This window comes from Gossypium hirsutum, chromosome A04, assembly GCF_007990345.1.
Source record: "Gossypium hirsutum isolate 1008001.06 chromosome A04, Gossypium_hirsutum_v2.1, whole genome shotgun sequence".
NCBI classification, from domain to species: Eukaryota; Viridiplantae; Streptophyta; class Magnoliopsida; order Malvales; family Malvaceae; genus Gossypium; species Gossypium hirsutum.
The window spans coordinates 72851431-72875970 of record NC_053427.1 but is presented as its reverse complement, the minus strand read 5'-3'; the positions used below and the strand labels follow the sequence as shown (position 1 = coordinate 72875970).

General features: G+C 30.4%; 1 protein-coding gene and 1 pseudogene across 1 annotated transcript; one reads left to right on the top strand and one right to left on the bottom strand.

Annotated features, from left to right (window-relative positions):
• The first annotated feature begins 6613 nt into the window (after positions 1-6613).
• LOC107948046 (photosystem II protein D1-like) lies at positions 6614-7230 on the top strand (annotated as a pseudogene).
• A 1298-nt stretch (positions 7231-8528) lies between these two features.
• On the bottom strand, positions 8529-9459 carry LOC121202821 (metallothionein-like protein 2). Its single transcript, XM_016883557.2, has 3 exons — positions 9165-9459; positions 9004-9084; positions 8529-8918 (listed from the first exon to the last, which is right to left on the bottom strand). Exons 1-3 carry the CDS (start codon positions 9227-9229, stop codon positions 8828-8830), a joined length of 237 nt encoding a protein of 78 aa, XP_016739046.1. The 5' UTR covers positions 9230-9459; the 3' UTR covers positions 8529-8827.
• Positions 9460-24540: the final 15081 nt, after the last annotated feature.

The window sequence follows — 24540 nt, the reverse complement described above, 5'->3', positions numbered from 1 at the left end:
TAGTCGAACCCTGAAATAGGGGAGACTTTAACTAATAAACTATACTAATTGGCCCAACAAAAAATTTTAGAAAACAATTTGTAGATGGATATATGAGTCTAGTTTCAGGGAAAATTTACGGAATCAGTTTTCTAGTTTTGGAACTCGAGATATGATTTTTAAGGTGACAGTAACGCAGTTAGCTAGCTTGTCTGGAAATTTTAAAATGAACTGTGAAAATAAATGAATTAAGTTCGTTAACACCTCGTGTTCGACTCCGGCAACGGTCTCGGGTGCGGGGCGTTACAATTCAAATGGTTGTTTAAATAATATTCGGTTTATTAGTATATGTATAATTAGTTAAAGTGTAAACTTTGCATGTGTATTAAAGGTTTTTATGTGATATTCGGCCTTGGGAAATCTAAGCTTAAAAAGGTTTGAATGTTAATTGGGTTGTCTCTTTAATGGCCGAATGTGCTAAAAGCTAATGCATGATTTAGTTTAATCGATGTAATGATACAAATTATGATATTTACTTGTGGTTTTGAAGTATAGAAAATTTGTTTAGTTGATTAAGTGGTTGCCGAATGTGAAATTTAGGTAAGGAAATGTGTACAAATAATATTTGTATGGATAATTGGTTTAAAGGGGTCGGCATTATACATTGTTGATATGGTGCTATTAATGTAAAGCATTTTAGTATAGACGTATATACATATGGTCACTTAGAACGTATTGAGATGGCCGAATAAGGCTAACGATGAGTATGCTTTGATTTTCTATAATACTTAGTAATTTGTTTAAGGTGATTAAAGATGTGTACGATTATTTTATATTGAGCTAAAAGTAGTTATATGGCCTATTAAATATCTTGTGGTATTCGGCCATAAGCAAGCACAATGGGATTTTAATAAGTTAAATTTGTTTTAGATTAAGCTCAAGAGCTTAAGGAGCCTAATTCGGATAAGGGAAAAGCTAAACTAACCAAATAGCCGATCCGTAGTCGTTCGACGACATTCGAGGTAAGTCTCTAAGTAATTAAACTTATTTTGAGTTTTGATTAATGGATACTATTATAGAAATGGCTAAATTGAAAAATATGACGTGGGCATGATATGTTCTAAGGCCGAATGGAAAATTTTACGTATTTGAATCAATTTACTAATGTGATTTTGTACCTAAGACGAAATAAAATGACAAGGCGTAATATCTAGCTTAAGATCGAATGGCCAATGTGATGAATGTGAAAGTGTGTATATGTGATAAGGCCGAATGGCCAATGTGATATATGTGTAAGTGAATATGTGATAAGGCCGAATGACCAATTGTGAAAAGTGTGCAATATTAGATATTTAATGAGGCCAAAGTTAGTAAAAATATAAATATATATTAAATGAATTGTGCTGATATTGCATCCGGGTTAGAGACCCGCTGGCTTCATGCTGGGATTGTATCCGGGTTTAAAGTCCCGTAGGCTTAATGCTGGTGAATTAAGTAAGATTATGATCTTGAATGTTCGCAATGAGCTACCATCAAGTAAGCACTATACATTTAAGATGTTCAGATACATATTACCTCCTCATTTGTAAGTTTACCTCAAAGTGAATCACTAGCATTCAAGAAAAACGTATATGTGATTGATTATTATATTGCGAAAATGAGGATGACCTAATCAGTCTTGGTATGCTTGTATAATGTAGTATATACTAAGCTTTCATGTATGTACTCGTGTACATTCGGCCAACGATTCGGTGAATTATTAGTATTAAAGAACGATACATATGTGGGAATGATTATTATATCTTTGAATAAGGGAATAATCTATTCGGTCAATGGTTGTTAGTATGAAAAAGTATTCGATTTAAATTTATCGTATGAGCTTTAAGTAAAGAAAAGTATGTGCTGAGATTTATATATGTAATTGTGCATATTCGGCCAAAAAGGCCTTATAAATTGAGAATAAATTGTATTCGGCTAGATGTACAAATGCAAGGGAAGGATTGTATTTTGTCAACCTACGTATATGTGATAAGGTTTATGTTTGGTTCTTTGCGTACCCATACTGTAATTCAATACATGCCACGTTGAAATACTCGAAAGTTTTGATGCGATTATGAAATAAGGAATTAAGTTTTTATATATATATATATATTCATGTATGTGCATGAAACGAGTACGTTTGAGCAAGTGATTATGATTATTGAAAGAGTATATGTTATGCTAAATGAGTAGTGACTCTATGAATCTATTCATGATAGATTATGATATTACTATGTGCTTCTAAATATGGAAACTAAACGTGGTAAAAGTATTATGTTTTAGTTTGATTGATTGAATTAGAAGTAGATATGAGGTTTCTAGATGCGAAAGACTATGTGGATCAAATTTGGAAGAAATAGATAAACTATATATGCGTGCATGAGGTTTGAACTATTTGACGGAATGGTGAGATCTCTTGATATTGTTAAACGGGGTTTCTGCAAGGTCTAAGACGATGAGGCTTAGTAATGAAACGACAGTTAAAGATGTTCAATACATTAAGTTGGCCAGGTATGTATTAGGTACTCGTATGTGATTTTCAATTCGGATTAGATCAAAAGTATACAAAGCAATGCATATGTGAATAAGTGTATGAATGCAAATGTGACCACAGTCCATGTGACTATGATACATTTGGCCAATGTGTTATGCCATAAGAATGTATTCGATTAAACTATAATAGAGGCATTTAGATTGGAGTGTTTTTATGAGCTAAGTGTACCTTGTGAGCATACGAATATTTGACCATTTTGGTCATTATCATGAAATAATTTGTGGTAACTAAATGATGTGGTTATTGAAATTATAGTTCATTATGGAGCTCTAGATTGACTTCATTGATAGGAAAAAAAATCAAGCGATAAATGATAATTGAATTTGATTCTGCAAAATTATCGTTTTACTTAAGACTTACTAAGCTTATGTAAGCTTACTCCGTTTGTCTTTTGTCTTTGTTTTATAGATTGTGGACTCTGATTACCAGCTCGGGGATCGTCAGCACTTCATCGCACTATCTACTATTATGGAAACCTTGTGATTTGGATTTAGCTTATGGCATGTATAGGATATATTATACTAGAATGATATCATAACTATTGTTTATAAGCCATGCGAATATGACATCCTTTGGAAGTCTACTTTTATAAGTTATAAGTTTGATCTTTGTTTGTGTTTAGAATTTAATTAAATGAACAATCTTTATTCACGAAAAAGAAAAAAAAATGTTCAAAATTTTGCTGTTTTGATCTGCTTCCAAATTTTCTGGTAACGCCTCGTCCTATTCCGGCGACGGTTATGGGATAGGGGTGTTATATATAAGGTTTCTAATTTTCTCCATAAGATTGCTGTTGTTTTCTTTGTAAGCACCTCTTACAATACATTGTTCGTGAGGTACAACTTAATTGTTGACAGAATGTTTTCATCAAGTTCATCCCATTCTGACTGATTCATATTTGTGTGCTTTTGTCTTGTAATAACATTCTTTAGATCATACTGAACCAGAATAGACGTCATTCGAACATGCCATAAATTGAAATTTGTGATTCCATCGAACTTCTCGATATTGAATCTTATTGTTACCATCCTAAATGAGTCAGATGCAGAATCCAAACCAAGCTTTGATACCAATTTGTTGGGGATCGACTCGTATAAACAATGAAGTAATAAAGATAGAGAAGATCAAACACAAAAAATTTACGTGGAAAACTCCTCCGAAGAGAATAAAAACCACGGGTAAAGAAAATTCACTAAATGGAAAATAATCTGAATGAGTACAAGATGGAGATAATCGAAAAACAAACAAATCCTGGGCCCTGGAAACAAATCTCTCTAACTAGACACAAAATTCCCTTAAAGCTCTTTCAAAACTCTCTTAATCTTAATATGATGAAGATGTTAATTCTAGGGTTACAAAGGGCCTTTTATAGGCTGAAATTCATGTGAATATATGACTAAAATATTCCTAGAATAGTTAGAGTTTAACTACGAAAAGATAGTAGAGTCTAACTAAGAAAAATAAACTCGATCTATGTGGGAACATGTCGCCAGGTCGCAATGTCCTAAATCGCCTCATCACGACATCGTCTGTCATCTTGACGTCGGGAAACTCCTCGTCATGACGTCACAGCCTGTTGGAGATGTTGCGATTCTAACGTCCTCGTGTCGTGATACAAGTAATGATAAGTGTCTGAAAGAGTCTGAAAATACAAGGTACACTCTACACTTCAAAAAAAATGTAAGTAAAAATTTATGTAACTTACATGTAACTAAAAAAGCTAAAAAGTATTATTTAGCTACTAACGTTTTTGAAATAGGCCACAACTTGAGTTCAAATATACAATTGATGGAGGTAATCTATCATTGAATAGTTAACGGAAGGCTAATGTGACATGTTTTTATTGGTAAAATAACAAATTTAGTTTTTAAATATTTACACATTCTATCAATTTAATATTATTCTAAAAAAAATTTAAAAATAAAACTTTAAAAAATAATATTTCCAAGCTAATCCTAGGAAAGATGAACACCCAATCAATAGGTAACAACTTGGGTTCAGATATACAATTGATGGAGGTAACCTATCATTAAATAGTTAATAGAAGGCTAATGTGTCATGTTTTTATTGACAAAATAAAAAATTTAATCTTCTAATATTTACGCATTCTATCAATTTAGATATTATTCTGAAAATTTGAAAAAAAATAAAACTTTAAAAAATAATATTTTTTATAAAGATTCCAAAATTTTATAAAAGTACATAAAAATTTTATAAAATAAATAAAAAATTTGCACATTCAAGTATTTGAAACTTGGGCATCTATCTGTTGTCAGGAAATTAAGTAATCTTTAATTCTAGATATTTGTTTTCCAATGACATTTGACATGTTAAGTATGTTGATTTCTCTTTGGTATCCGAATTTAATTTAACCACCATCTATACATTACTTAGCTATAAAACAAAAATCAACAAGGGACACAATAGACTTCTAAATTAGGTAAACTATATTCATGGTGACTCTAGAATAAAGTTTATCCTATTTTGGTCATTCTAATTAAAATAATTATGCTAATTAGTCACTACCATTAAAAATTCTATTAATCACTAATTGAAAACCTTGACCTCCATTGAAAATTCTAGCCTTCCCTTTGTGATATGGACACCACCATCGCTTAAGCTCTAGCACCATTGTTTGATCATCATTTTCTCTCCTCTTTGTTTCCAAGCTCAGCCTAAAGTAACTTCTTCAATGGTGTTTTTTTATATCCCTTAATTAATAATGCTTTTTCTATCACATTCTTTTTTTCCCTAATGGCGAAGCCAAAGTTTCAAATCATGGCCGAGCCTGTGACTCTCTTCGACCTCCCAGCCAAACACCTTTCAGTCTACTTTCTCTATCTTTCTTGTTCCACCTTCAAGGTCAACACCCATGTCGACTCTCTCATTTTACTGTTTATAAACCCTAACTGAACCCATTTTGAATCCCTCCATTCTTTTTCCCGAAACATTTCTTTTCTCCATACTGTTTTAGTTTCCCCCGTTAAATTGATTTCCATTCTCGACCAAACGATGTCGTTTTGGTATTTTCTAATGGGTTCTTGTTTCTAACATATTTCCTTTTGATTGAACCAGTTAAAATTTAGAGGGTTTAAAAGGAGTCATAGTAATCACTCAAAGATTTTGAGGAATCCATTCTCAAAGCATTGATTTAGTCTATTGTTCATAAAAAAAAAATCAGTTTTGGATAAATTCAGAGTGTTTAAGATAAATGGAGTAAAAAGGAAGGAGTTTGAGTGGAACTGATGGTTCTCACTCCTTGCTGGCAATGAGCGTGATAATCGGAGGCCAAAGGATGGTGTTAGAGATTAGGCAATGGCAGTGCAAAGGGGAGGCCAAGGTTTTTAGTTGAGAGAAGATTGTTGATAACCCTAATCCGTTAGTGATTAATGAAATTTTTAACAATAGTAACTAATTTGCATAATTATTGTAATTAGAATAACTAAAAAAAAGAAAAAAATGAAAGTGACCAAAATAAGATAAACATTATTTTATAGTGATCATGAGTGTAGTTTACCTTCTAAATTTGAGGAGACTAGGGGAATGCCCATAGTAAGAAATTAATTTTGACTAAAAAACAAACAAAAAAAAATTTACAAATGTTATTTTACTAACCCAATTTAAATTTTACAAGTCTCAATTACTTTGTATAAATTTAGAAGAGCCTTTTTTCATAATTTTTAATTTAGATTTTTTTTTAAAATTTTAAAGTTTTAAATTATTTGTTGAGTCCTGTACGATAAAATAATACCAAAACACTAATGGAAAGGTTGAGTAAAGGAGAAATCAGTTTGGTTCAATTAAGCTTTTTGAATTTTTTAACCGTCCATGATAACTTGCTTCAGTTTATTTCTTAGGTTTTTCATACTAATATGATTAGAAAAAAATGATAAATCTAGATATGATCCTAGATGTATATTTTCTATTTGATATCGGTTGACACGAATGTTATACTGTTGGATAACAAGCCTTCAATTATCTAGTTCTAGAGAATTTGTGCGCTTAGGAGTCATTGATGATTAAATAAACTAAGATTTTACCATGACTGCAATCTTAGAGAGACATGAAAGTGAAAACCTATGGGCTCGCTTCTATAACTGGATAACCAGCATTGAAAATCGTCTTTACATCAAATGGTTTGGTGTTTTGATGATCCATACCTTATTGATCGCAACTTTTGTATTTATTATCGCCTTTATTGCTACTACTCCAGTAGATATTGATGGTATTTGTGAACTTATTTTTGGATCTTTACTTTACGAAAATAATACTATTTATGGTGCCATTATTCCTATTTTTGTAGCTATAGGTTTGCACTTTTACCCGATCTGGGAAGCGACATCTGCTGATGAATGGTTATACAATGGTGGTCTTTATGAGTTAATTGTTTTACACTTTTTGGTGTAGCTTGTTACATGGATCATGAGTGGGAACTTAGTTTCCGTCTGGGTATGCGCCCTTGGATCACTGTTGCATATTCAACTCCTGTTGTAGTTGCTACCATTGTTTTCTTGATCTATCCAACTAGTTAAGGAAGTTTTTCTTACGTTATGCTCTTAGGAATCTCTAGTACTTTCAACTTCATGATTGTATTATAGGCTGAACATAACATCCTTATGCATATGTTTCATACGTTAGGCATAGTTGGTATATTGGGTGGCTCCCTATTCAGTGCTATGTTTGGTTCCGTGTTAACTTCTAGTTTGATAAGAGAAACCACAGAAAATGAATCCACTAAGGGAGGTTACAGATTCAATCAAGAGGAAGAAATTTATAATATCGTAACTACTCATGATTATTTTGGCTGATTGATCTTTCAATATGCTAGTTTAAAAAATTCTCGTTCTTTACATTTTTTCTTAGCTACTTGGCTTGTAGTAGGTATTTGGTTCGCCGCTTTAGGTATTAGCAATATGACTTTCAACCTAAATGCTTTCAATTTTAACCAATCCGTAGTTGATAGTCACGACCTTTTTGAAATTTGTGTTTTAGGACTTATGTTGACGAAATGTGATTTATTTTTATAGTTTTTGAGCATTATTTGATAAAAGTACAAAATCTTTTTCATAAATATTTTTTAAAATAAATTGAGTTTTCAAGTAAATAAAAAACAACCAACTCTTATATAGTATTTTTGAAAATAATTTTTATATAGAAATATTAAATTATTTTCACATTTTTATATAAATTATTATTTTTTACTTTATAAAAGTTAAAATTAATTATAATTATTTTTTTTTCTCGTCCCTATGATTAATGGTCAATTTGAGTAGGACTCAATTATTAAGTGTAAAAGTTGAAGGTCTTATATATAAGAGGTCAAAATAAACCTTTAATGGTACAATTTTAATGAAATAACCATTTAACTCCATCTAATCTATAATTGATAATACAAGGATTACTACAGTAATCTCACTATGTTTACACAGTTTTCTTTCATTAGAGGTAAACATACAAGGGGGACATACTACATACTTTTAATTAGTGCCATAATCAGAAACTAATATATGTCAAAATTGGATTTGTTACCATTCAAATCTCAACCCTAGTATAGTGTGAGTCATTACATGATTGGATTTCCCGTAACTGCTCTCTGGAAGATATACTTTCTCCATGTGCCTACCATCTATATCTGTGTTCATGTTAGGTCCATTTCAAGTTTTCAACTCTACCCAAAAAGCTCCCTTTCGTTGCCAATGAAACTGCAGGAACTTGCTCACTACACATTTTTCACAGTAAATAAAGGCTCAATAATTTGGATGTGGACCATTCTCGATCATTTCTCTGGATTAAACAACCAACAAAGTCATCTTCTTGGGTTTTGATTTCCATCACAAATCACACACCTCAATGCCCTTATATCACATTATAATCCCAGTGGGGACCCTTAAATAATGCATCCAAATCCCATGTCCTTTTTTCATTATAATCTTAAAAAAAAAAAAAACTCAAAGAGTAAACGAAATAGGAGCTTCTTCTCATTCATTAGGAATCTGACTCACTTCCTTACATTAATTATGTAATAGTCACAATATATCCTGAGATAGCAGAGATGCTCACACTGGACAGAAAAACAAGTAAATATTAGTACTTCACTCTATCTATTGGCAAGCACCAAGTAACCGTGGCGGCAACAGGCAAAACCTACGACAAGCCATGGCTACTTTATTCTAAAAACACATAAACAACAAAACATATTATTTCTTAAAGACAAAGGCGTCTCTGCTTCCAGGGAGCTTTGGCTTTGGTCTCTAATCATTTACAATTGCAAGGGTTGCAGGTGCAGTTGTCTCCACACTTGCAGCCGTTCTCAGCCCCGAATTCCATCTCAGCTCCCTCAAAGTGTCTGCCATGCATTACAAAAAAAAAAGAAAAAAGGATCAGAATTCTTGATTACCAAAACTTCAAAATGAAGATTTTGTTTTACTTACGCTTTCTGGGGTGCTACACCAAGAACCAGAGTCTCAGTTGTGGTCATCTCGGCAACGTTCAGGTCTGGGTACATCTTGCATCTACAAAAATCAAAGAGACCCCATTAAGGCAAACGAGATTTTGGACTCATAAGAACAAAAAGAAAAAGGAAAATATTTACCCTCCACAGCCACTGCCACACTTGCAGCCAGAACCGCAGCCACAGTTTCCACCACAGCAAGACATTTTTCAGTGATAAAGAAAACTGGAGTGATTTCGATGCTAATGAAAGGGGCTAAATGAGTATGAAATACAAAACACACTTGTAACGAGTTTGAGGAGAAGAGGTAAAGGGCCTTTGAATTTATAGACCGAGAAAGAGGAGAGAAGTTAATATCAGCCGCCACGTGTCAATATTTGACGTCATGTACTTATCCCGCGGGTATGGTTTCAAAGTAACGCTTGACATGCTCTCTTCCACGTATCTGTCGATATTATCTCTCCTCCTTTTGTTTTCCCCATCTTTGAATCACCGTCCGATTCATGTCCGTTTTGATCAATGGTCAATAACCGCTCATAAGCTTGGTGGTAAACCTCTTGAGAGGTCTAACTTTTCATACATGGGCTCGCGTAATTTAATATATATAAATTTAATTTTGATTTAAATAAATATATAGATTTATTTTTATATTAAATAAAATACAATTATTTGAGTATATAATATATAAATATAAAATGATGTTATATTAATAATATTAATAATTTATGAGAATTGAAATAAATTAAAATTTTATATTTGAATTTATATAAAATCAAAATTAATATATAAAATTACATACTAAAATAAAACGTCTCATAGGCTAAACAAGAAGACTAAAAATATTGGATGTGCCTAAACTGGATCCCATAAGATTACGATATACAAGTCATTTACAAAGAGACATAAGCTATCGACACCAAAACAAATATATTAATTTATTGAATTATGGAGTTTTGATAATTAAAAGGAGAATAATTGTGTCAACTGATCAGACGGTAAGAAGTATAGTTGTCATGGTAGGCCCACCTATGATTATCTTCATGGACTTCTTCTACTTCCTTTTGTAAAAAGATATTTGTGATTCTCTCCGGATTTTCGTGTCCATCCTTTCCTTTTCATCGCCCTTTTGAAACAATGGACAATGCTTTTACTTTTGAATCTCCCTTATGTTAACATTTATCTCTTATATTATTTCCATTTTGACATTTAAATTCTTTCGTATCTCATTATTCCTCATGTATTGATATATTTATATACTGTATACATAAATCATTATATTTGATATATTTATTTCTTTATATGTATATATTTGAACCATAATTAAATTTTCATGTGTATAATCACACTAAATTAAAGTTCATATATTAAATTTCTTATTTAATCCAAATTTCATATATAATTTTAAGATTTGTCCCTATTTTAATACTTAAACTATTATTTCGTTATAATTTTTATCTAAAAAAAGTAATCACGTTTAAAAATTAAGTGGTATATTCAACTAATAAGAACGCAACACATGATGCTCTTTTACACATGACACTTAATCACTTGTCGTCTATTAGAAATATTAAAATTTAAAATATATAAAATTATAAAAAGATATATAATTATAAAAATTATTATATTAAAAATTTTTAATTTCTTTATAATATATAAATTATCTAAAATAAAAATATATAAAATATATAAATTTAAAAAGAATATAAAAATTCTCTAAAAAGGAATATAAAAAATAAATGCATATATAAATGCATATATAAATCACAAAATTTTATAAAATTTAAAATTATAAATATCAATTATATTAAATAAAAAATGAAAATTTTTATATAAAACAAAAATAATTCACAAAAGGAAATTTCAAAAATTTTAATTTTTTTAAAAAAATTAAACCAATCAACAATTAATGCTAGTCAACATCAGTTAACAATTTATCAACGGTCAATGACCACATCATTGATGACATAAGAAAAAGAATAAGACATGGCATGTTCTCATTAGTTAGGTTTAAATGCATTGCGTAATAGGGTTAAGTCTAAGGTAACGTTGCCATTGTTTGTACACCCCACTTCCTACTCTTCTTTTTGGAATGATATTTCCATGGATTTTATTTTGGGCTTACCTAGAACTAACCATACTCGAGATGGTATTTTTTTTGTTGTTGACAGGTTTTCAAAAATAGCACACTTCATAGTTCATTTTATGCCACAAAACTGATGCAACACATGTCGCGTATCTCTTCTTTCACAAAGTTGTACAATTATATGGAATCCTTCGCGCAATTGTTTCTGATAGAGATGCGAAGTTCCCTAGTCACTTTTCGAAAGTATTATGGGTAAAATTGGTACAAAATTGTTTTATTTTGCTACTTGTCATCCCTAAATCAACAACTAAATTGAAGTTGTCAATAGAATTTTAAGGACTTTACTTCGAGCAATTATGGGTAAGAACTTAAAAAATTGGGAAGAATGCTTACCTTTTGTTGGATTTTCTTATAATAGATATATTCATTCTACTATAGGTTATTTTCCTTTTGAAATATTAACTGTTTTGGATTTTTTACCTTTTCCTTTATATGGTGAATGTAAATAAAAAATTATTAAATAGATTTATGAAGAGGCAAGGCAATACATAGAGAAATCCAATGTTGCCAATGCAAAAAAATGAACTTGTCAAATCCCAAAATTGGGCCTGGAAGCTTCAAGGGAAAAATGAGAATTTTAGTTCTAGTGAGCTCGGGAATTTCGTTAGCATGGTTATCTATGGCATTTTGGAAATTAAAATAATTTTTGAAAATAATGTTCAAAATACTTTCAAATTTGAAATAAGGACTGTAAAATGATCTAAATTAGGAATTTTTAAAAGGCAACTAAACCAAATTTTAATTTTCGCCCTTTTTTCCCCCTTCATCTTTATAAAACCTAGGTAGTCTCTTCTCGATATTTTTGTTTCACCGTCCATTACATTCCAAAGCTCCTGTAACACCTCTAACCCGTATCCGTCGCCAAACTAGGGTCATAAGGCATTACTGAACATAAGCACAGTTCTGAACATTCTCATATTATCACAAGTCATATTCTAATATATATGTAGAGCATATAACTAATTAAATATAAGCATATTACATATACAAATCACAGGTTAATCACTTCAATGATAAGTGAATACTAAAATAAAAAATAAAGATTTTATTTCTTAATTTTATACATGTACAGGATTAACCAATTATGTCATTTTACAAAGCAATATCAATTTCATAAATAATCAATAATATTTCACTAAACATTTAAGTAATATCAATTCCATCATTTAGCTTAAGTTAGAAGTTTACCAAATGCACATCCGCATACAAATATATACATATATATGTTACTTATTAATTAACCATTTTACTATCAATACATTCCTAACACATACTTAATATTTACCTTCATCAATTGTACCTATTTTACAAATCATATAAGCATGATATATGCATATGCATTTCCAAAACAAACCGAATCATAAAGACAAATATTATTTGATTTTACGCATATACCAACCATAGTATAGGTGCATTTATACATATACATTTATAAATTCAACTAACAAAACATTTCTAATTAAATTAGCAATATCTTTTACCATAATAAACAATTCATGAATTATACATATCATTATTCTGAACCATAAGGGAACACCGAATATACCCTATGCATGTATCTTAATTGTCACCTAACTAGTAGGTGATATACTTAGCTCATTTAACAATCATTATATATCATGTAGCCGAAACACATAAACAACTTCATAAACATTATAATACCTTAGATATATTTTTAGCATAAGTTTAGTCCAAGACCAAATATTAACACATACCTTATCATATAAACTACCGCAATTCACATGAAAATATATATATATAGATATGTGCCAAACTAATAATCAATTATAATCAATATCTCTTACTATCATTTAACCGAATGTATTAGTCAACTAAATGAGGTTATTACTATCATTACAAGTCATAACCGAAGCATTTCAACCAAAAGTAACATAACAAATATACTTCATACTTACCAGCATACAATGGCCGAATCATTCAAACCACTTCCAGCTCACCAATCAACTTCAATGCACAAAAATGCATATCACAAATATTATTCAACCATAGCACCTAATATTATAACTAAAATGAACACAAACCATAATTTAACGTAACCGATTTCAAGTAAAGTAGTTGAGCCATTTTCGCATGGCTTTAATACATACTCATTCAAAACAATTAACTTTAAGACTAGCCTATACATGCCACATAACCAAGTCTCAAAATATTATTTACTAAAATGATAACCGTATAGTGTAATGTCATCTCCGCCGACTTCCAACCCGAGCAGATCTCCGAAAATCTATAAACATAGGAAAAACACTCAGAATAAGCTTTGAGAGCTTAGTAAGCTATAAGCAAATAAATAACTCATTGTCAATATCGATTTAATTACCAAACCAATTTATACTATCATAATCACATTTAACTTCAAACTTATAATTTCATATAATACATATACTTTCACTTTTACCAAATATCCATACAACTAATATTAATATATATCATTCAAATTTCAAATCCACATTATCAATAATTAACTGAATATATATATATAAACTCATATACATATATTCATGAATCACTTATAATTATTCTTTCTTTATATCATTTAGGCAGTATATAATCATTTATATAAGTTTGCACATAGGCCACAATATGATATCACTATACATAACCTTTGAACGAATGTACTATAACTATTATCAATGTAACATTCAATTTCAAAACCATAATACCATTATATAATCAAATATACACACCCATAAACATATATTCTTGAATCAAACTTTAATATCTCATACTTACACTTATCGTGTAGGCGAATATACATGTATCTATGCCAAAATGTCATACATTATGATCATATTATTAATGCATAAAGTCGAATCTTTAAACACTTGTTTTCATAAACTCATGTCACAAACCTTCATACCACATAATTATGCTTGACTTTGGCCAAATATATTTCACAATTGCTCACAAATTTCAGACTAACATCATACATATGTTTGTATCACATATCAAATAATCAGCTACCTTATTTTCAAGTAAACAAAAAGCTAACTCATACCTGATCATTTAGCTCGTTTAACGTATTCAATTACCACATCAGCATAAAGTCTTTTAGGCATAAACTTATAATAATTGACCGGCATAAAGCCTGCTAGGCCTAAGCCTGAATCTCACACCGGCACAAGGACTACTAGACTCAAAGTCTGATTTTATACACCGGCAATAAGCCTGCTAGGCATAAACCCGATTTAATTCACCAACACAAGGCTTGCTAGGCTCAAAGCCCGAATATCACTATTATAAAGTTGTCTCATAAACAATTCATATATCAAAAATTCCAGATATTCCATATAGTTCATATGGACTTTCAAATGTTATAACTTAGTCGAAACGAATGCATGAACATAGTTACCATTCTTATACACATTATGCATTAGCATATATTAATTTATATATTTCATTTCATCATATATACTTTGTATTTAATTAAAATTAAGTACGTTTATTTGCTTATAAACTTACCTCGGACAACGGTAATTAAACAAGACAACTAGTCGACAACTTTGGTTTTTCCTCGGTCCAAATCCGATTTCTACATTTCTTGATCTAATTCAATACAAATTCAACTTAATTAATCATATATTCAATCAAATTCATCCAAAAACTCATAAATAGGCTAATTACAATTTTTCCCCTGATATTTCACATTTTTTGCAATTTAGTCCCTATTTCACAAAACACAAAATACACATAATTTCACTAAACTCTAGTATAGCAGAATTTTGCTAAGGTTCATAGCAGCCCAATTCTTTCATTTATTTCACATTTTGACCCTTTAATTTACAAAATCCACAATTTAATCCCAAATTTAGATTTTTATCAAAAACCACTTAATTAAACATAATAATCTATCAACAAATATTTATTTTTCATCATCAAACAATAAAAACATCAAGCTATCATCAATGGAAAATCTCCAATTCATCATCAAATCCGAAAATTGAAGCATGAGTTTACTAGTATTCAAAGCAACGATCACAAAAACATAAAAATTATCAAAAACCGAACAAAATTCACTTACCAAATCAAGCTAACCATGGCCGAATGTTCAACAAGCTTTCATATTTTCCTTTCTTTTGATTTTTGGCAAAAACAAAGGTGATAATGGCTTTATTTTCATGCATTTGATTTATTTTATTAACTTATTTTACTAATTTACAAAACTAACCTTTAAAAATAATCCATTTAACAACTTTGCTAAACCATTAATTCCACTAACTTTATAATGGTCCAATTTCACCATAAGGACCTCACCTTTATTTAATCAAAGAAAATAGGCATTTTTAACAAATGGCTAGCCACTTTTACATTTTACGCGATTAAGTCTTTTTTTCAAATTAAGCACACAAATGATAAAATTTCCACACGAAACTTTCACAGATATCAATTCACATATTATAAGCACGAAAAATAATATTAAAATATTTTTTTAACTCAGATCCGTGGTCTTGAAATCGCCATTCTGATTAGGGTCTAAATCGAGTTGTTACAACTCTCCCCCCTTAGGGATTTTCGTCCCCGAAAATCTTACCAGAAAGTTGATCAAGGATTTGCTTCCTCATAGTACATTTCAAATTCACATACAGCTTCGGGCTTCATATCTCTTTAATCACACAATTAAGATTCTGATCTTTTTTTTTTGACGTTATATCAAGCTGAACTGTATTGAAATACCTTTATTTCTGCTTTATTTCTCTAATAACATTAATCCCACGGATCATTACCTCATGAAACTTAATCTTGAAACAACAGAGTTCAATAACTGCAACCTTACGATACTTTATACCATGTCATTTCATTTTCCATTACTTTTTTTCACATGATAGCTTATCAAACAACAATAGTCTTTCTTAATTACTTTCAAACTCTAAATCACAGTGACAAATAAATATTTTGAAAATTTTCAGAACAACCTCGTACTCACAGCTTACCGAAGTTTCTCCCAGAATTACTATATACAAACTGACAGTCTTTGTACAGATAATTCAGCTGATTAGTCAAAAGAGGAATCCATGCGTACGGAAAGACTTATTCAGACAGTCATCGATAATTCAGATAACATTGATCTTTTTCAAAGATAAAGATAATCCCTATACAGAATTGATCAACACTCTATTTCACCATTACTTAGATATCAAGACATGCTGAAGTGGTCCTGAGGACACTCAATACTTAACTTTAACCTGTTGATAGCTCAAACATTTAAACGCGAGGTCAGAAATATTATGTTTTATACTTATTTATCAATACTACTTTCTCATATTATCAAGAACCTTGTTACTTCTGTATGAACAGACTATCTGACATTGTGAGCCACCTGCAACAATGGTTATAAAATCTCAAAGTTTCTTGATATACTCACTCTATCTCAAAGTAACAAACAATCCTCGATTTCACATCTGAAGTTTTGAATTAGAATTTCATTTATGCTGAACCCCCTTTTAACTTATAAGTCGTTGACACATTTCCGAACTTCACGATTTCACTGAATAAACATTAATTTAACTTCTAACTTGGCCAACAACTGTTCATCATCTGCTAAAATCAATCACGTATACATCACTTATAAAGCATACAAAATTTTCTTATTCAGATCATCTGAAACTATAATCATTTTCGTAAGATACAAATCACTTACAAACTCAAAAGTTTTCAACGATTCGAGTCATCTTTGCGGTGCCAACTTCAGTCCATCTTTAATGTTTCAAAATTCTAAACTGTCTCAAAATTCAAATCTTTCTCTGACATTAAACATCTTAAACTCTTATAGTTATAAAATATATCATATAACTCTTTTCATGCAGCTTTAATTATATGGAGTCACAAGATATCTCTGTATACTCTTTCATTAGAACACATATTCAAACCGTTCATTGACACAAGACTGAAAATCGCAATCTTTTATCCAACTCAGATCGAATCAGAACTAATATTTTAGTGGAAAATGTCTTCATACAAAAGAAAGCTTCAACAATCGAATTAACTTTAATTTACCACAACATTTCTCAGATAGAATTGTTCCAAAAGGTATAACTCTGCATCAATTCTTCAAGAATATGAACTCTTTTTCCAGATTATTTCTCAGTCCACACCTATGCATTCAAAGTTTATTTCCAGTCCAATGGGTAGATTCAAACACATATAACCCAATTAAATTTTCAATCAAATAATTCAAATCAGACTAAACCACTGAATCAGTCTTTTCAAAGAGATCTTTTCTTCTCAATAAAAAAATAACCCAGACATATCATTATACAGAAGCTACAATCATTAAATAGAAATCATAATGTCATAAATAAGACCGACGCTTTAACCGTAACAATAGATAATATCCCGGCCATTAATAAAATATTTGATCACAAAAGAAAATCAAATATGAATTAAACAGTAATCAGTGCAGAAACACAACTTCTATAACTCTGATAATGGTACTGTAGTACTCCCAAATTTCAAACCAGAAAGTATAATCATAATAGACATAGTCATCTCTAACCAGTAGATATCTCTTGCAGATATTCACATGAAATTATAAGAAAACTGGAATAACGAAAATTCAACGCCTGAAGCTACACAAAATATTGAAAAATCACAACTCATATAGAATGATTTCAATTCTGGTAATATCCCAGAAAATATTAAGAAAGAACAATGTTACTCATAAATACTAAAATTCTATAGTAACAGAAATGATATAATCTTCCAATAGCCATTAGAGATAAAGTATTAGCATTATATCGATTTTACCGTCGACTTTCATATCCACACAATGGAATAAAAGACTAGAGAAAAACAGAACAATGTCGAGCATAACCCAAACAAACCAACGATGCTGTCGTCTTTTAGTATGTTTAGCTAATGTTCTCATACGATAAGAATTCCTTCGGGAAGATAGTCGCACCTACTTCTATGGACAAATGTACATTTAGAAGGCCCAGAAAAAATCATAGTAACTGCCCGACTATAATCATCGCACTTGGCCAATCACTACAATTCAATCATTATTCAACTGTCTAATTCTGTCATCAGAAATTTTCACATTATCCCTTTGCTAACAGAAGTCAATTTAGAAATGTTTCTAGCTAATGTTTTCTTTAAATAACATACCTGAATAGGTCATTTAATCGGAGATAACTTATTCTTTAACAGTGGCGTCATATAATCTGAATAATCTTCAGAACTATCCAATGTCTCTTTTAATACTGTCTTCATTTTCTGATTCATTCACTTTTCTGACCACATCATTAATCTTCCGAACACAGACTTCTGTAATTCCACACTCATAGGCTTATTCAACCCAATTCTTACAAATTTCATTGTAACATATTACAGATAAGGGGTGAGGGTTGTAAAGCCTCAAATTTAACTTACACATAAATGCACATAACATATACTATCACAATTAACTAATTCATTACTAATTTCACATTCTCAATCATTTAATAAACATTTGTTTTTAATCACTTTTGTCCTTAACACATAGTTCATATGTCATCTCAAATCACTGATTGACAATCAAAGCATTTCGTATAATAATCATAATCCGAATATCATAACTCATATACTCATAATTATAACATTTATCTATATCAAAACGTCATACTCTTTGATCCATACCTTTATGAGTTTCAACTCATAATCAACACATTTCCATTTAAATTTTTGAGTACACATTCCGTACTATCAGAATTAGCTCGATTGGAAAATTTATCTGTCTCATCAAAATAATTTTCGTCAGAGTCGGGAGATATCACACTATCACAAGTTAATTGTGGCATGTATAACTAGACTTACATACGCTATAATAGTCCTAGAACCGAGTAAACCATAGCTCTGATATAAATAAAATGTAACTCCCCTACCCGTATCCGCCGTCAGACTAGGATCATAAGGCATTACTGAACATAAGCACAGTTCTGAACATTCTCATATTATCACAAGTCATATTCTTATATATATATGTAGAGCATATAACTAATTAATTATAAGCATATTACATGTACAAATCACAGGTTAATCACATTAATGATAAGTGAATACTAAAATAAAATTTAAAGATTTTATTTCTTAATTTTATACATGTACAGGATTAACCAATTAAGTCATTTTACAAAGCAATATCAATTTCATAAATAATCAATAATATTTCACTAAACATTTAAGTAATATCAATTCCATCATTCAGCTTAAGTTAGAAGTTTACCAAATGCACATCCGCATAAAGATATATACATATATATGTTACTTATTAGTTAACCATTTTACTATCAATACATTCCTAACACAAACTCAATATTTACATTCATCAATTGTACCTATTTTACAAATCATATAAGCATGATATATGCATATGCATTTCCAAAACAAAACGAAACATAAGGACAAGTATTATTCGATTTTACACATACACCAACCATAGTATAAGTGCATTTAGACATATACATTTATAAATTCAACTAACAAAGCATTTCTGATTAAATTAGCACATATCTTTTACCATAATAAACAATTCATGAATTATACATATCATTATTCCGAACCATAAGGGAACAACGAATATACCCTATGCTTGTATCTTAATTGTCACCCAACTAGTAGGTGATATACTTAGCTCATTTAACAATCATTATATATCATGTAGCCGAAACACATAAACAACTTCATAAACATTATAATACCTTGGATATATTTTTAACATAAGTTTAGTCCAAGACCAAATATTAACACATACCTTATCATATAAACTACTGCAATTCACATGAAAATATATATATGTGCCAAACTAATAATCAATTATAGTCAATATCTCTTACTATCATTTAACCGAATGTATTAGTCAACTAAATGAGGTTATTACTATCATTACAAGTCATAGCCGAAGCATTTCAACCAAAAGTAACATAACAAATATACTTCATACTTACCATTATACCATGGCCGAATCATTCAAACCACATCCAGCTCACCAATCAACTTCAATGCACAAAAACGCATATCACAAATATTATTGAACCATAGCACCTAGTATTATAACTAAAATGAACACAAACCATAATTTAACGTAACCGATTTCAAGCAAGGTAGTTGAGCCATTTTCGCATGGCTTTAATACATACTCATTCAAAACAATTAACTTTAAGACTAGCCTATACGTGCCACATAACCGAGTCTCAAAATATTATTTACTAAAATGATAACTGTATAGTATAATGTCATCTCCACCGACTTCCAACCCGAGCAGATCTCCGAAAATCTATAAACATAGGAAAAACACACAGAATAAGCTTTGAGAGCTTAGTAAGCTATAAGCAAATAAATAACTCATTGTCAATATTGATTTAATTACCAAACCAATTTATACTATCATAATCACATTTAACTTCAAACTTATAATTTCATATAATACATATACTTTCACTTTTACCAAATATCCGTACAACTAATATTAATATATATTATTCAAATTTCAAATCCACATTATCAATAATTAACTGAATATATATATACATATATTCATGAATCACTTATAATTATTCTTTCTTTATATCATTTAGGCAGTATATAATCATTTATATAAGTTTGCACATAGGCCACAATATGATACAACTATACATAACCTTTGAACGAATGTACTATAACTATTATCAATGTAACATTCAATTTCAAAACCATAATACCATTATATAATCGAATATACACACCCACAAACATATATTCTTCAATCAAACTTTAATATCTCATTCTTACACTTATCGTGTAACCGAATATACATGCATCTATGCCAAAATGTCATACACTATGAAAATCATATTATTAATGCATAAAGTCGAATCTTTAAACACTTGTTTTCATAACTTCATGTCTCAAACCTTCATACCATATAATTATGCTTAACTTTGACCGAATATATTTCACAATTTCTCACAAATTTCATACTAGCATCATACATATGTTTGTATCACATATCAAGTAATCAGCTTACCTTATTTTCAAGTAAACAAAAAGCTAACTCATACCTGATCATTTAGCTCGTTTATTGTATTCAATTACCACATCAGCATAAAGTCATTTAGGCATAAACTTATAATAATTCACCTGCATAAAGCCTGCTAGGCCTAAGCCTGAATCTTACACCGGCACAAGGCCTACTAGAATCAAAGTCTGATTTTATACACCTGCAATAAGCCTGCAAGGCATAAGCCCGATTTAATTCACCAGCACAAGGCTTGCTAGACTCAAAGCCCGAATATCACTATTATAAAGTTGTCTCATAAACAATTCATATATCAAAAATTCCAGATATTCCATATAGTTCATACGGACTTTCAAATGTTATAACTTAGTCGGAACGAATGCATGAACATAGCTACCATGCTTATACACAATGGGCATTAGCATATATTAATTCATATATTTCATTTCAGCATATATACTTTGTATTTAATTAAAATTAAGTATGTTTATTTGCTTATAAACTTACCTCGAACAATGGTAATTGGGACGAGACAACTAGTCGACAACTTTGGTTTTTCCCCGGTCCAAATCCAATTTCTACATTTCTTGATCTAATTCAATACAAATTCAACTTAATTAATCATATATTCAATCAAATTCATCCAAAAACACATAAATAGGCTAATTACAATTTTTCCCCTGACATTTCACATTTTTCACAATTTAGTCCCTATTTCCCAAAACACAAAATACACATAATTTCAAACTCTAGTATAGCGGAATTTTCCTAAGGTTCATAGCAGCCCACTTCTTTCATTTATTTCACATTTTGACCCCTTAATTTACAAAATCCACAATTTAATCCCAAATTTAGATTTTTATCAGAAACCACTTAATTAACATAATAATCTATCAACAAATATTTATTTTTCATCATCAAACAATAAAAACATCAAGCTATCATCAATGGAAAATCTCCAATTCATCATCAAATCCAAAAATTGAAGCATGGATTTACTAGTATTCAAAGAAACGATCACAAAAACAAAGAAATTATCAAAAACCGAACAAAGTTCACTTACCAAATCAAGCTAACCTTGGCCGAATGTTCAAAAAGCTTTCATCTTTTCCTTTCTTTTGATTTTTGGTAAAAACAAAGGTGATAATGGCTTTATTTTCATGCATTTGATTTATTTTATTAACTTATTTTACTAATTTACAAAACTAACCTTTAAAAATAATCCATTTAACAACTTTGCCAAACCATTAATTCCACTAACTTTATAATGGTCCAATTTCATCATATGGACCTCACCTTTATTTAATCAAAGCAAATAGGCACTTTTAACAAGTGGCTAGCCACTTTTACATTTTACGCGATTAAGTCTTTTTTTCAAATTAAGCACACAAATGATAAAACTTCCACACGAAACTTTCACAGATATCAATTCACATACTATAAGCACGAAAAATAATATTAAAATATTTTTCTAACTCAGATTCGTGGTCCCGAAACTATTGTTCCAATTAGGGTCTAAATCGGGCTATTACAGCTCCTCTCATTCAATTTTGATTCCCAAACTTCATTCATTTGATTTCTATCATCACCCAATTAATAAACCTCCACAGTATTTCTAAAAAAGAAAAAAACACTCAAAACACCATAGATTTCTCTATTGTTGAGTTTTTGGGTTTTTAATCAAACGTTTGGTTTTTCGTTAACTAAGGTAACAGTTTGATTCCTTATTATTTTTTATGTTATTTGATCCTTTAAACTGAGCTTTTAACCATTAAATCACATGTTTCAAATAAAAGCCAAAAATTGGGTCGTTAATGGTGGATTTTAGGATTTTGAATAAAAACGTGGTTTCAAAGTGTTTTTCAATTATTTTTTATATGATTAGAAGGTTTCTAAACTTACTTTAAAGTTTCATTGAAGATTTCCAATGTCTTAATGAATTTTCGTGAAAATTGCCATAAACATGTCAAAAATTTTTATACCATGAATTGGGTAGTTTTGAGTAGTTTAAAGATTGAGAATTAGTCGTAAGAGAATGATTAGATGAATGGAATTATTTTTAGGAAAAAAGGTTAAGTATAGACAGAGATATTTGAAATTCAAGTTTGTTATGTCGAAGGTTTTGATTACATGAGAATTTAGCTTAGGCTTGTGTTTTGATTGTTTGAAGTGAGTCTTTGGCTGATTGTTGATTTTCTTGTTGTGTGATTTACCCTTTTTGAAGCTTTGGAATTGTTAGGACCTTCAACGAGTATAGATAAAGGCAAGGAAAAGCTAGTTAGAGATAAAGGTAAAGGAAAACCTAGTTTAAACTTTCGGCAATTAGGCAAAAGTGTGAACGGTGAGTGTTTGAAAGTGCTACTTGTAGAAATGATTCATAGTGTTAATTTGGAGTTTAAGAATATCCTAAACCCCTAAACTAAGTTCTGAGTGTAAGTTTTCTATTTCCCTCGTTTTATTTTGGCAAATAATATAATTATGTGAATAATTGTGGATTGATTATTATGATGCGATATTGTGTTATGAGACATGTGTGATGAATATTTTGAATTGTGTTGTGTTGTGGACATGATATGCATACCAAATAATAGTGATAATTGTAACACCCCGAACCCGAGGCCGTCGCCGGAGTCGAACACGAGGTGTTAACAGACTTCAACCCACTAAAAAAAAAATTTTCCAGACAAGCTGCCAGTCTGCGTACTAGTCGCTAAAAAAATCATATCTCGAGTTCTGAAACTCGAAATCCAGTTCCGTAAATTTTCCCTGAAAATAGACTCATATTCCCGTCTACACATTTTTTTCTAGAATTTTTGGTAGGACCAATTAGTACAGTTTATTAGTCAAAGTCTCCCATGTTACAGGGATCGACTACATTGACCTTTGTGCATTACGACTTGGATATCTCCCTGCACAGAGTTTCAACACTGATGCCGTTTGTTTCTATAGAAACTACACTCAGAGAGGAATCTATACATATATGGTATGACTCCTAATTATCTCTGGTTGATTTATAATGAATTTCCAAAGTCGGAACAGGGAATCCAGAAACCGTTCTGGCCCTGTCTCACGAGAACCTGAATATCTCTTAACATACTGTCCATATGATCTTTCCGTTGCTTCTATATGAAAATAGACTCATCGAGCTTCAAATACATAATTTATTCATCAATTAATTCCACTCCTACTATTTTTTTGTGATTTTTCAATCTCATGTCACTGCTGCTGCCAGCATCTGTTACGAAAGTAACTAGGTCCATTTCATGCCTACTCCTTGATCCAACTCAATCGAACATTCATGCCATTTTCGCATGGCTTAAGGTTTACATACTAAAGTTCAAACACAACATAATAGCCTATACATGCCGAAATATTCTCCTAAGCCG

Excerpts from the sequence above, each read along its gene's own strand:
- LOC121202821 (XM_016883557.2), bottom strand. The coding sequence starts at position 9,229 with ATGTCTTGCTGTGGTGGAAACTGTGGCTGCGGTTCTGGCTGCAAGTGT. Across the intron at positions 9,085-9,164 it reads TGTGGCAGTGGCTGTGGAGG|ATGCAAGATGTACCCAGACC; the intron begins GTAAATATTTTC and ends TGATTTTTGTAG. Across the intron at positions 8,919-9,003 it reads GGTGTAGCACCCCAGAAAGC|ACACTTTGAGGGAGCTGAGA; the intron begins GTAAGTAAAACA and ends AATGCATGGCAG.